General features: G+C 34.8%; 1 protein-coding gene across 1 annotated transcript in view; it reads right to left on the bottom strand.

The window, feature by feature from the left end:
• Positions 1 to 12,723, bottom strand: part of ABCA6 (ATP binding cassette subfamily A member 6) — a 61,793-nt gene that overhangs the window by 46,654 nt on the left and 2,416 nt on the right. Inside the window, exons 3-8 of the mRNA XM_050765018.1 lie at positions 12,163 to 12,367; positions 10,955 to 11,116; positions 9,518 to 9,621; positions 8,511 to 8,737; positions 4,468 to 4,609; positions 3,481 to 3,666 (exon numbers count right to left, since the gene is read on the bottom strand). Coding sequence (XP_050620975.1) covers positions 3,481 to 3,666; positions 4,468 to 4,609; positions 8,511 to 8,737; positions 9,518 to 9,621; positions 10,955 to 11,116; positions 12,163 to 12,367 — 1,026 coding nt within the window. The remainder of the gene's footprint in view (positions 1 to 3,480; positions 3,667 to 4,467; positions 4,610 to 8,510; positions 8,738 to 9,517; positions 9,622 to 10,954; positions 11,117 to 12,162; positions 12,368 to 12,723) is intronic.

Below are 12,723 nucleotides of genomic sequence, written 5' to 3'. Positions count from 1 at the left end.
TAGTTACTAGTCAAATATTTAATTAAGTAAATAAAGGTATTGGTCAAAATATTTCTATTTTACAGTGAAAAATAATTAGAAATAAACATGTATTTAATAAAAACAATGTTCTAAGTATAAGAATTTAAATTATAATTCATTTGTTTGTTTTCATAAAATCATTGCAATATTACAAATATCTATTCTGGGCAACAAAGGAAATACAAATGTTGGAAAGAATATAATAAATTTTTGGAAGCCTCTAATTAGATAAAAAGAGAACTTACCTCCTTTTCTAGTTATTATTTCAAATAAAAGTTTGTATTTAGAATTTTGCCATATAATAACAGCAACTATGTTCTAGGCACTGTTCTAAGTGTTTTATATATTATCCCATTTAATCTTCCTTAAAACTCCATCAGATAAGCAATAAAGCTTATAAAAATAGTAAGATTTTAACCTGCATTTTACATATAATAAAACTAAGGCACAGCAAAGTTGAGTAGCCAAAAGTGGCAAAGTGAAATTAGAACAGAGAAAGTCTTACTCCTAAGTCCAGTTCCTTACCCTGCACACTCTACAGCTTCTCAGTCTATGTTAAAATGTTAACATTTTCATGATAAAGTTGAATTTATTCTAGGAATCCAAAATTGGGTCAACATTTGAAAATCAATCAATGTAATTCAACATAAAACAGATTAAATAGGAAAATAATGTGATCAATATAAATAGACACAGAAAAAACCATTTGATAAAATATGATATCTATTCCTAATAAAGAAAATATCTTCACAAACTAAGAAGATGAATCTTCCTTAAGCTGATGAATTTCATGCACCAAGACCAACAATAAGCATCATATTTAATGGCACAACGTTGAAAGCTTTTATTCTGCCTGCATTTCTATTCATTATTGTACTAGAGGTCTGGACCTGTGCAGGAAAGTAGGAAAAAGAAATAAAAAGCATAAGGATTGCGATGGGAAAAATATAAGCCATCATTATTTGAAGACAGCATGATTATATATAATTCCAGTATAAAACTCAGAAAAAATATTGGGTTTAATAAGAGAATATAACAAGAATGCTGGATATAACACCAACGTACAGAAATCAGTTGCATCTCTCTACATTAACAACAAATGTTCAAAAATAAGAATTTAAACATAGATGCTATTTATAATAGCATGAAAAATATCAAAAGCGTCGGAACGAATCAAATAAAAACGTGTAAGACCTCTACAGTGAAAACTAAAACAGGCCAGGTGCATGGATCACACCTGTAATCCCAGCACTTTGGTAGACTGAGTTGGGAGGATCGCTTTTTTGAACCCAGGAGGTTGAGATTAGCCTGAGAGACACAGTGAGACCAACTCTCTACAAAAATAAAAAATGAGCCAGGTGTGCTGGTGTATGGCTATAGTCCTAGCTACTTGCGAGGCTGAGAAGGGAAGATCACTTAAGCCCAGGAGGTTGAGGCTGCAGTGAGCTGTGTTTGTACACTCCAGCCTGGGTGACGGCAAGATCCTGTCTCAAAATAAAAATAAAAATAAGATAATTATTAACGAAAATTGAAGATCACTTAAATGAATGCAAAGATATATTATGTTCATGGCTGAAAAAAAGATGACAATTTTCTTCAAACTGATCAAAAAATTCAACTGCATCACACTCTTAATAGCTTTGCACGGGCATCTAAGTGTGTGATTATGTAACTTGATAAGCTAATTCTAGAATTTACATCATTGCAAAGAAATTAGAATAGACAAGGCTCTCTTGAAAAAGAGATTAAAGAGGTAAAACTGTTACTGCCAGATAACAAGACATATGATAAAGCAAAACAATTAAGACAATGTGGCCACAGTGCAAGGATAGGCATTTTGGCCAATACATGATTGGTTGAGTTATAATAAAAGAAAGATTGCAATTCATTCAAGGAAAGGATAGTCTAGTTGATAAATTGAACTGGAGAAATTAGATATTTGTGTAGCAAAATTAATATTGTCTCTACCTATACACACACAAAAGTTATATTGAAATGGATTTTATATCTTAACGTAAAAGCTGAACCAGTCAATATTCTAGATAAACAGCCAGAAAATATATTTGTAAACTTGGTGTAGGCAATGATTCCTTAAATTGATTTTAAAAAAGCATTCTACATAAAATAGAAACTTGAAAAATTGGACTTTGTCAAAATTATGTATCTCTGTTCATCACAGGTACCATTAAGAGAGGAAAAATGCTAGCAACAAATAACGGAAAAATGTCGGATGTTCAACATGTATAAGGAATCCTTAAAAAGCAATCAGGAGAAGATAGAAAGCTCAGAGGAAAAATGGGTCAAAGACCTGGATAGGTAGTGTAGAAAAAAGAAAATTCATAATCCACTAAGCATATACAAAAGCATTCAACGTCATCAATAATCGGGAAAATGCAAATTAACACTACAATGATATATCATTGCATAACCATCAGAATGACTAAAATGTGAAAGATTGACAATACTAAATCCCAGTGGAGTGTTAGAAAAACTGGAATTCTGAAACACTGTTGATGTAAAACTAAATTGATGCAACCACTTTGGAAAAATATTTGGTGGTAGCTACTAAGATTAGTATTTGTATACTCTCAGCCCCACTATTCTGTTTGTTATATTAACATAATGAACAGAATGGAATGTCCATATTCAGTAGGAAATGTGTACTAGAATGTTTGTAGCAGCTTTATTAAAAATGCTCAAAAACTAAAAATTATCATAATCTATCGATAAGAAAATTGATAATATATTAACACAATAGGATGCTACATAACACTACACTATAGCTACACAAAAACTATGCTGCCACCTAAAAACGTTACGTTGAATGAAAAAAGAGAGATTTTCAAAAATACACTTTGTGCAACATCACTCCTATGAAGTTTAAAATATGCAAAACCAAAAATTTTATTTAGGAACACATACTTAGGTGGTAATGAAAAGCAAAGAAGTGAATATCATAAAATTTTTACCTTTACGAAGGAGTGTTCTGAGGGGTTTGTGATTGGTGGCGACATTCTATTCCTTGATCTAGTTCATGGCTACTTCGATTTACTTTTTAATTATCTGTTAAACTATACTTGTGTTTGGAAAGTTTTTCATATTCATAGTTTATACAATAAAAATAGGTTTATATAAAAATTTTAATAAACTAGCAGATATTTTCATTATGTTAAATGAATAGTAATAAAAGTAAATATTTGTATATAGGAATACAACCTAGAAGAAAATACTTCAAAATAAAAATATATCTGAGAGGTGAAATCTGGAGGATTTTTTAAATTTAAGTTTCTTTGTGAGGTGACTTTTTTTCTACAATGTAATAATAACATTTTAAAGTTTAACTTTAGAAAAATTGCTTAGAATAAAAGTTCTTAGTTTGAGTAGTGCTGATCTTTCAGGGTATGAAGTTATCTACTTCTTTTGACATTTCAGTAATAAACCAATTAACTAGGCTCTTACCTGAGTCATTCCAGCAGTAAAGGCAAAAGGGCTACAAATACTCAAAATCCACTCCAGAGATGAAGGAAGTTGTTCATAAAATACAGTGAACCCCAGACATCCCCAAAAGAGGGTAAGGAGAAACACAACCAAATTGGTGAGGACAGCTTTCTTTAACAACACACTCATCAGGAACACCAAAGCTACCTGCAGGAGAGAGAAGACGTTCAACTGCTATAAAATATATTTAACTCACTGAGAATCATTGGCAGCCCAATCAAATAAGGATTTTTATGTCATGACAAATATTTATCAGTGAGAAAGTGGTGAAAATATTAAGGTATAATGAGTCTGTTCTTTCCTCAACTTCTTTTGAAAGAGGATCCTTATTTGTCCTACTCAAATGCAGGGCTTTTGTTGCTGAGGAAAGGGTGGGAGGAAAGCTGGAATAAGAGCTGAGGATAGGGTAGAAATGCAGACTTGGGTCTAAATTAATGTAATGAAGCTAAATTAATGTAAGAAGGAGCATCTACATACTTTCTGCAGAAAACATCCTGGTGGGTGGAAATTAGAGGACCTTGTTCAGAGAAGGGAGACGGGAGCGAAATGAGAAGTGCATATGAGACAGAGTATTAGAGGGAGAAGAGATATTGTGATCAGCTATCATGTGATGGGCACCCTTAAGGGAAAAAAAAATGGGGTCCACCCCTAAAAAACAACCTCAATACATACAGAAAAGCCTTTGATATTTTATAGTCAGCATCATTTTTTCTTTTTGATACATCATTTCATTAGTTCAGACCTTCATGCAAAAGGCAGGTCAAATTTTATTTGGATTACATAATTTTTTCACTCCATAGAAACTATCTCGAGTACACACAAGGACACACACATGCACACACAATGGACATGAAAGTAGTGATTGCAATAACCTACTAGGGCATTAATATTAGCTACATATAGCGAAGATCTAAAGCAGAGAAAGTGGTAATAAATGTATGAACTTACCAAAGATAAGCCATATAAGAAAAAGAGTATAAATATGACCATGAAGCCAGTCATGACTATAATTTCAGTGAATGTTATGACAATTGTAATGAATATGGAAATAATAAAGATGAAGCCAGCATAGGTTAAACCCCAGGAGAGCCTAAATAAAGACAAAAAGTTATATAAATTATATTAACTTATTTACAAAATAGTTAATATACACAAAAGCATCTAAAGAACAATGTATGACTACCCTTGTACCTTCTAGATTAATAACTATACTGTAAATCCTACAGCAGAAGCTCATTGCATATCCTTTTTCAATCGCAATTCTCCTTCTTTATAATTGCCATTCATTTTCATTGCCTTTACCACATATGCACACAGAGATGATATATACTGAACACTGCTACAGGCACCAACCAATAAAAAAGGATGCCAAGGCTAGGCACGGTGGCTCACGCTTGTAATCCCAGCACTTTGGGAGGCCAAGGCAGGTGGATCATTTGAGGTCAAGAGTTCCAGACTAGCCTGATCAACATGGTGAAACCCGCCTCTACTAAAAATACAAAAAAATGTAGCTGGGTGTGGTGATGCATGCCTGTAGTACCAGCTACTCAGGAAGCTGAGGCAGGAGAATTGCTTGAACCTTGGAAGCCGAGGTTTCAGTGAGCCGAGATCACACCACTGCACTTCAGCCTGGGTGACAGAGTGACTCCATCTCAAAAAAAAAAAAAAAAAAAGACAAAATTAATTAAGCTACTTGTAAGCACAGCTGGGCCATTGTGCCTTGTTTGTACCTACATGTTAGGCAACAGCTCTGTGTGCGTGTGTTGTATATAAATAGTATGACTATTGTATTAAATAGTATCAACAATATCATATGTATGTATTCTTCTGCAAGCTGTCTTTATCAATCAGCATTAACAATATTATACATTGCTGTATAATATTTCATTATGAGAATATGACCCAAAATTCTGCTGCCCATGGAAATTTAGATTGTTTCCATTTTTTTTTATTACAATGCCAAGAACATTCTCGTACTTGTCTTTTTTGAGAAAAATGTACAAGAGTGTTTCAAAGCATTTTGTACCTTCAGCTTTGTTAGATATTGCCATACCATCCTAATTGTAGAATTGTAAGCAACTTAAAAGTCTCTGATCAATCAAGTACCTCTAAAAACACTGGGGCAGTTGATCATTTGACTATCCATGAGAATCTCAGCAGGCAGCACCTCCAGTCTCTTTCATAGTAGAAAATTGAAATTTCACAACTCTACTAAGCCCATTCTATTCTCTCTATTCCTACTTATGATTTCTTCACTTAAATTTGTATAAAGTATGCTGCACCCTTAAATATTTGCATGATTTTGCCTTAGAGGTGCTAGTGTTGATATTTTTATGAAGTGATTATTAAGAAAGAGTATTCAATCTTAGATCTAATAAGACTACAGCGTGTTTTAGACCAAGTGTCTCATTTTACAAATGAGGAAACTGCAATCCCTATTATTAGTTAAGGGATTTATCTAAGGTCACAAAATAAATTGGTAACAAAGTTCATGAAGACGTAGGCCTTATCTCTGTCAAGAGACCTTTCCTCTACTTAACATTGACTAATAAAACTAGAATTCAGTAGCTGAAGCATATAGCACAAGTATTAAAATCAGGACTTTGCATCAACATGTCCCAATAGAACATGTTTACACTGGATTTACTGGTTATTTGACTTCTCTTTAAATTTCACGCCATTACAATGATTAAGCCTGTGTTAGAAACATCAGCATTTTTAAAAAACATATCACATTCTGTAAAGCCCACTTCCTGAATCCAGAAGGGAACTACTTTAGGTAGGAATTGAAAAACCACAGGATATGAAAATTACAAATGAAAGAAATTACCTAGAAATTGCCACTACTTAGAAAAAGGAACCACTTGCAGGGGTGGAGTGGAATAATAAGTTATAAAAACCATCTTGCTAAAAACAAAGCAATTCAGGCATTATACTTAAAGAATAAATACTGATTACATTTCACATTTATTACATTAGTAAAAAGAACTTGTCATAAAGTTTATTTCCACTAGATACCCTGCACTTAGTAGAAACATTTCAGAATCTTTTTTCTTCTTAGTTTTAAGGATGCATATACGAATTTATTTTGCTAAGTTTTTAGGTCACATACATACTAAGAATCACTTATCCTGAGAATGAATTCACACCCAAATGTCCCATACCTTTCTGACTTTAATATAGAGTTGCTCATGCCTCCCTGGTCTCAGGTGACTGCAGGGACACTGTCCCATAGGACATGCCCTGGACAGAAAGCGGGTCCCTTTTACAGAAGTTCCCTCCTGACTCCATGGGAGGCTCTATGTACATTATTTTGTATTTCCCGAAGTTCCACTGCAAAAACTTCTCCTTCTCTCTTTTTTATTTGAAGACACAGGTTCCTCTTTTTCTATCTTACAATTTATGTATATTAGAATTAAGATTCTCTCCATTAATAAAATATATTTTATAGAAAATTAAAAATTTACTGGACCATAGTTTCATTTCAGGTAACACGTGGCTCACAAGGAATTGTTCAATTCATAATTTCTCATCCATTCCAGGTAGTTCCAAAACTGTAAAGAGTATTTGCTTCATACGGGGAGTAGATAGAAAAAAATCTCCCAGGATTTAATGTAACAAATGTTATATTTCTTTTGGGGTAAAATTAATAAATTATTTTTCCTTTTTTACTTTCTCTAGGCAGACAGTATGAATTTTGTCACTGATAGTATTGCAAAAGCCTTTTGGAAGCTTGGAGCTTGTATGATTTGCATTCCTATCTGCTAATCTTACTTACTGATTATTTGCTAGGTCCTTCTTTTTTCTTTTCTTTTTTTCTTTTTTTTTTTTTTTTTTGAGATGGAGTCTCACTCTGTCGCCCAGGCTGGAGTGCAGTGGCGTGATCTCAGCTCACTGCAACCTCTGCCTCCTAGGTTCCAGCAATTCTCCTGCCTCAGCCTCCCAGCCTCCTTCAGCCTCCTAGCTGGGATTACCGGCACATGCCACCACACCCAGCTTAGTTTTGTAGTTTTAGTAGAGATGGGGTTTCACCATGTCAGTCATGCTGGTCTCGAACTCCTGACCTTAGGTGATCCGCCTGCCTGGGCCTCCCAAAGTGCTAGGATTACAGGTGTGAGCCAGTGTGCCTGGCCTATTTGCTAGGTCTTTATTTCTACTCCTAATTATTTGTCTTTATTATAATACAAATACATATCTATCTACCTACATACATACATGAGTGTGTGTGTACATATATATGTGTATGTATGTGTACACCTGCTCATGTATATATACATACGTAATGTATGTAAATATGTACATAAAGCACATATATATGTGTACACACATTCATTATTTCAAAGTCACTAAATTATATGTGGATTGGGGCAAGATATAAATATCAATATATAAAGCAAATGCCCTTACTAAGGCCTTCTTACATGCCAGCCTTTGTGTTGTATGTCCTAGGTATATTGTGTGAGCTCTCTCATTTAATTCCAACATATAGTATTTACTTGCTTCAAAAAAATCTATGCCTTGTGGTCAAACCCCTGTACACAAGTCAACTTTTATAGGATTATAGGATTATACTCTCTTCAACATGAGAAAATCTGGAGAAATCTACTGTTAACTGTAAGGAGACCAGGCGAGCAAACAAGTTGCATTCAGGGCACTTGGGTTGGAGTCTCAGCTCCAGCACTTACCCTTCATCTCACATTGGGCAATTCTCTTATTCTCTTTGAACTTCATTTTCCTTGCTTATAAAACGAATGACAGTTCCTCTATGTCAGGGTTGGCTTAAGACATTCATGGCACAGAAAAAGTGCTCAGCACATTATAAGCACTATTTTGCATGGCAAAATTCAACAGACTAAATAAAAAACTCAGAACAAAAGAAAAAGTAGCCAATGCATCAAGTTTAAACCATGATGCTCTGCAACAATAACACTTTTTCACTGCTTCTTAATTTTTCTGTTTATTAACTTGTGCTACTTGAATTAGTCACTCACCAGAATGCTGAATCTTGGAGACCCATCACTTTCATCAAATTCTTAGACTTTTTTCTCTCTTTTGTTACATTGAGCGATATAAAATATACAAGTGGGGAGAAATGAAGCAAGAAGAAGAAAATAAATATCTCATTGTGAAGAAGATTTTTACTTATGAAAGGTAACGTCTTCATAGTTATAGCAGTAACTGACATCAACTCCTCCATCACAGGGTGATTGGTTGTGATCTAAAGTAGAGTTTAAACAAACATAATTATTATTTAAAAGATAGAAACTGGTGAACTATGAGTAAGCTCTGTGTATTTTACTAATGTCAGTTCTCCAATTTTTCTTACTATATTGTAGTTATGCAAGATGTTCCCAGTAAAGGCAACTGGATGAAGGCTACATGCACTTCCCTGTACATTGTATTTGCAGCCTCCTGCAAATTGTATTTGACTCTACAACCACTTCAAAATTAGTTTTAAAACCAGTAACATTGGCTTTAAAGTTTTCAAATACATATGCAATGTGTTCCTTGGTCTGAATACCTACTTCATTATATAACCACAGGAAAATCTGATTATGTATCATTGCTATGGTTTGAAAGTGGCCCCTCCTAAATTCTTGTTGAAACTTAATTCCCATTGTGATGGTATTAGGAGGGAGGGCCTTTGGGGTAGTGGTTGGGTCATGAGGGTGGAGCCCTCATGAATGGATTAGTGCCTTGTAAAAGGCTAGAGGGAACTAGCTGAGGCATTTTGTTTTGCTCTCCGTTCTTCCATCATGTGAGGACACTTAGTGCTATCTATGAGGAATGGACCTTCACCAGTCTTTCAGCCTGCCAACACCTTGATCTTGCACTTCTCAGCCTCCAGAAATAAATTTCTGTTCTTTACAAATTACCCAGTCTCAAGTATTTTATTGTAGCAGTACAAACGGACTAAGACAATTATCTTTCATCAAAATCTTAAGGTCTCTGGAAGTAATTGACATTAATTAGTAGAATTTTTCAATCAAGCACTTACTTCTATAATGGCAGTATTAATAGCTGTTTGTAAAGCCACAAATCCTCTATTCCAGTATTTGGTCAATTTACATGGAAACTCACCATATCCATCCCAGCAATGAGCTGTAAGCACAAAGAAAAGCACAGCCAACATTATGGGATGAGGGCAGTTGGAGAATATGAAACAAGTATTGGAAAGAAAACAATCTAGAGGAGACTCTACCAGTAAACTTTTTTGGTGGTGGTGTTTTGTTTTCGTTTTTGTTTTTGTTTTTGAGATGAAGTCTCACTCTGTTGCCCAGGCTGGAGTGCAGTGGTGTGATCTCAGCTCACTGCAAACTCCACCTCCTGGGTTCATGTGATTCTCCTACCTCAGCCTAACGAGTAGCTGGGAATATAGGCACAGGCCACATTGCTAGCTAATTTTTGTATTTTTAGTAGAGACAGGGTTTCACCATGTTGGCCAGGCTTGTCTCCAACTCCCGACCTCAGGTGATCCACGCACCTCGGCCTCTCAAAGTGCTGGGATTACAGGCATAAGCCATCATGCCTGGCTCACCAGTAGACTGTTAACCACACAGAAAAAGGAAGAAAATACATGAAAGCTTTTAATAAGGCAATTTTATTCTTGCAGACCACAGCCTGCTTAGAAAGTCTTAGAAAATAAAAAGGAGATGAAAGCAAACACTCTGCTCCAGCCATAATGGACTCCTTGTTTCTTGACATTCTCCAGAGCCTCTCGTCAATCTATTCTCCAGGCTATATCTGGAGTGCTCCCCTAATCTTGGAAACCAAATTACATTTTTGCCCTGATTAAAGTGACTCAGTGGCTATTCCTTGCCTAGATTTACAAGATGCCACAGGAGGTAGCACTTGAATGACTTCAGCTTCACTCTCCCATTACATTCCTTTTCATGTTCCTTGTTCAGCTATACTGCTCTTCTTCCAGATATAGGAACAGATGTCCTTTCTCACCTCAGGGCCTTTACAATTACCTTTCTTCTACCTGAAACACAATGCTTCTAGCACCTCACACCTGCTATTCATTCTGGTCTCCCTTTAAACATCATTTCCCCAGGTAAGATTTCTCTAATCCCACTATTAGGAATCCCTGGCCTGAGTGCCCATGAAACATTTTTTCTTGTACTTGTTCAATGTCTGTCTTTGCTGCTAAACTGGAATCTCACCTGAGGCTGGGGCCTGTCAGTCTTGGTTACTCATGTGCCCTTTGACACATGCATGTGCGTGCTCAAAACATACATATTGGGTGACTCTACAATTTTTGCAGTCATCCTGTAGCAGGAACATACGATTGACCTTGAAATAAGTTCAGTAACGGAATGGGCTTTCTTTATTTTCTCATGTGTCATTGAAAGCATCTCTGTTGCCCACCCTCACCTGTTCTTTATGTAGAAAACACAAAAAATGCCATAATATATTTGATATGGAAAGTCACCTGAGAAATCTTCTTCTTTCCAAAGTGGAATGTTATATCCCTGGAAAAATGTTAACTTATAAGAGAAAGTTTCATTAAAGATGATTCCCATAGCATATGGAAAGTTTTCCAGAAGTATTTCATTCATGTATGTTTTATTTGGTGCCCCAATGACACTTGTTCCTGTGAATTACAAGGTAAAAATAGACAGAAAATTGTAACAGAGTTTTGTCACAACATAATGTGATATTCAGCTGTTTCCCCATATAATTTCATTAGACTTAAAATCATTTTCCATTTAAATCAAACTTGAACCCAAATGCGAGGGGGGAAATTTTCTTTTAATGGTTTAGATTCTACAATCAGAAGACATGCATAAGAATTACATGTTTTCTTTTCATAATGACAAGTATCAGGGCAAGTTTTAAGTACATAAAAAAACATTGTGCCAGATTAAGTATGCATAAGAGAATCGGAGTACAAAAACAGAAGTAATTGTTGTAGTTACTATACAGTCAGGGATTCCTTATTTCAGATTTACTGAAGCAAAGACAATTTACATGACCTTTGCCTTCTGCAGAAAACAAGATTTTTAAAAAGTGACTCTACTTTCAACAGCTAGGAATTTCACTTGTCAGGAATGGAGGATTAAAGAGTAAATAGCCAAACTGAACCCAATTTGCCCATGAATAAAATATGCATTTTGCTTATTTTGGTTACATCATAATGATCTCATTCAGAATAAAGACTTTTAAAGATGTTTACTGATTGTACTACATTCAGAACAGAATAATCATCAGATTATTCATTTCTACTTTTCAAAGTTATGAAATTATTGTTCAATAACCATGACCTATTTTATTTATTTAGATGTTTTTCTCCTGAGATACAAATCTTAATCATTGTATGACATGTTAAAAACACACACAATTTTCAATGACTATATTCCTTCTAGATACTATCCTGCAAATCTAAAAGTATAAATCTGGGTTTAGTTATATTCCAATAGAAATATAGACCCCCCTAAACTGGACTCCCATCAAGCTGAAAATATTTCAAAGACTAATTGTTGTGGGAGAAAGCAATAACCTAACCAGATTTGTATGCTATTTTAATACTTAAGTTATTAGCATAACATATGGCTGTAACTTCAAATTAATGTGTAGACAACTTATCAATAGTATATAAACTTCTATCAGTAATTCTTTTTTTGCCATGAGTACACCTACCTTTCAAAAGAGGAGCAAGTGCTGTTTTATTCATTATCTGCTGGGTTAAATTAGATATTGGTGTATACACAACCTTTAAAGAAGAGCTATTAAATTTATCTACCCTTCCCAGATTCTGAGGAGCCATTCCAGGAAACTGGACATTTCTCATGGAACTGGAAAACAGAGCAATACACAGTCCTAGAAGTATTGAGAGTCCCCACTCCTGTAATGCACAAAAAAAGAAAAATAAGGAATTAAGGTTGCGTTCACTTCAAGATCTCAGTCAATACCAAATACTGTTGAAAACAAATTCCAGTTGTGCTATACAGTTATGTTCTCTCTGCTCTCCAAGCCTCTGAGCATGGAGAATCAAATGAAAGATAAATACTAAGACAGTAGCCACATTTATCATTCTCTAATACTAGAACAAAACTTTTGCACTAAATCATGAATTCCTGCAGAAGCCCTCATAGAAACTAATGGAGTGAATAACAGGATAATAATCTCTATATGCATGGACAGCTGACTATAGAATTTATAAGACATGGAGTATCCTAGATAGAGTTTATGTTGGCAAAT

This window comes from Macaca thibetana, chromosome 16 (genome assembly GCF_024542745.1).
Source record: "Macaca thibetana thibetana isolate TM-01 chromosome 16, ASM2454274v1, whole genome shotgun sequence".
Taxonomy (NCBI): domain Eukaryota; kingdom Metazoa; phylum Chordata; class Mammalia; order Primates; family Cercopithecidae; genus Macaca; species Macaca thibetana.
Note: the sequence above shows the minus strand (reverse complement) of the source record. Positions and strands in the feature narration are given on the sequence as shown.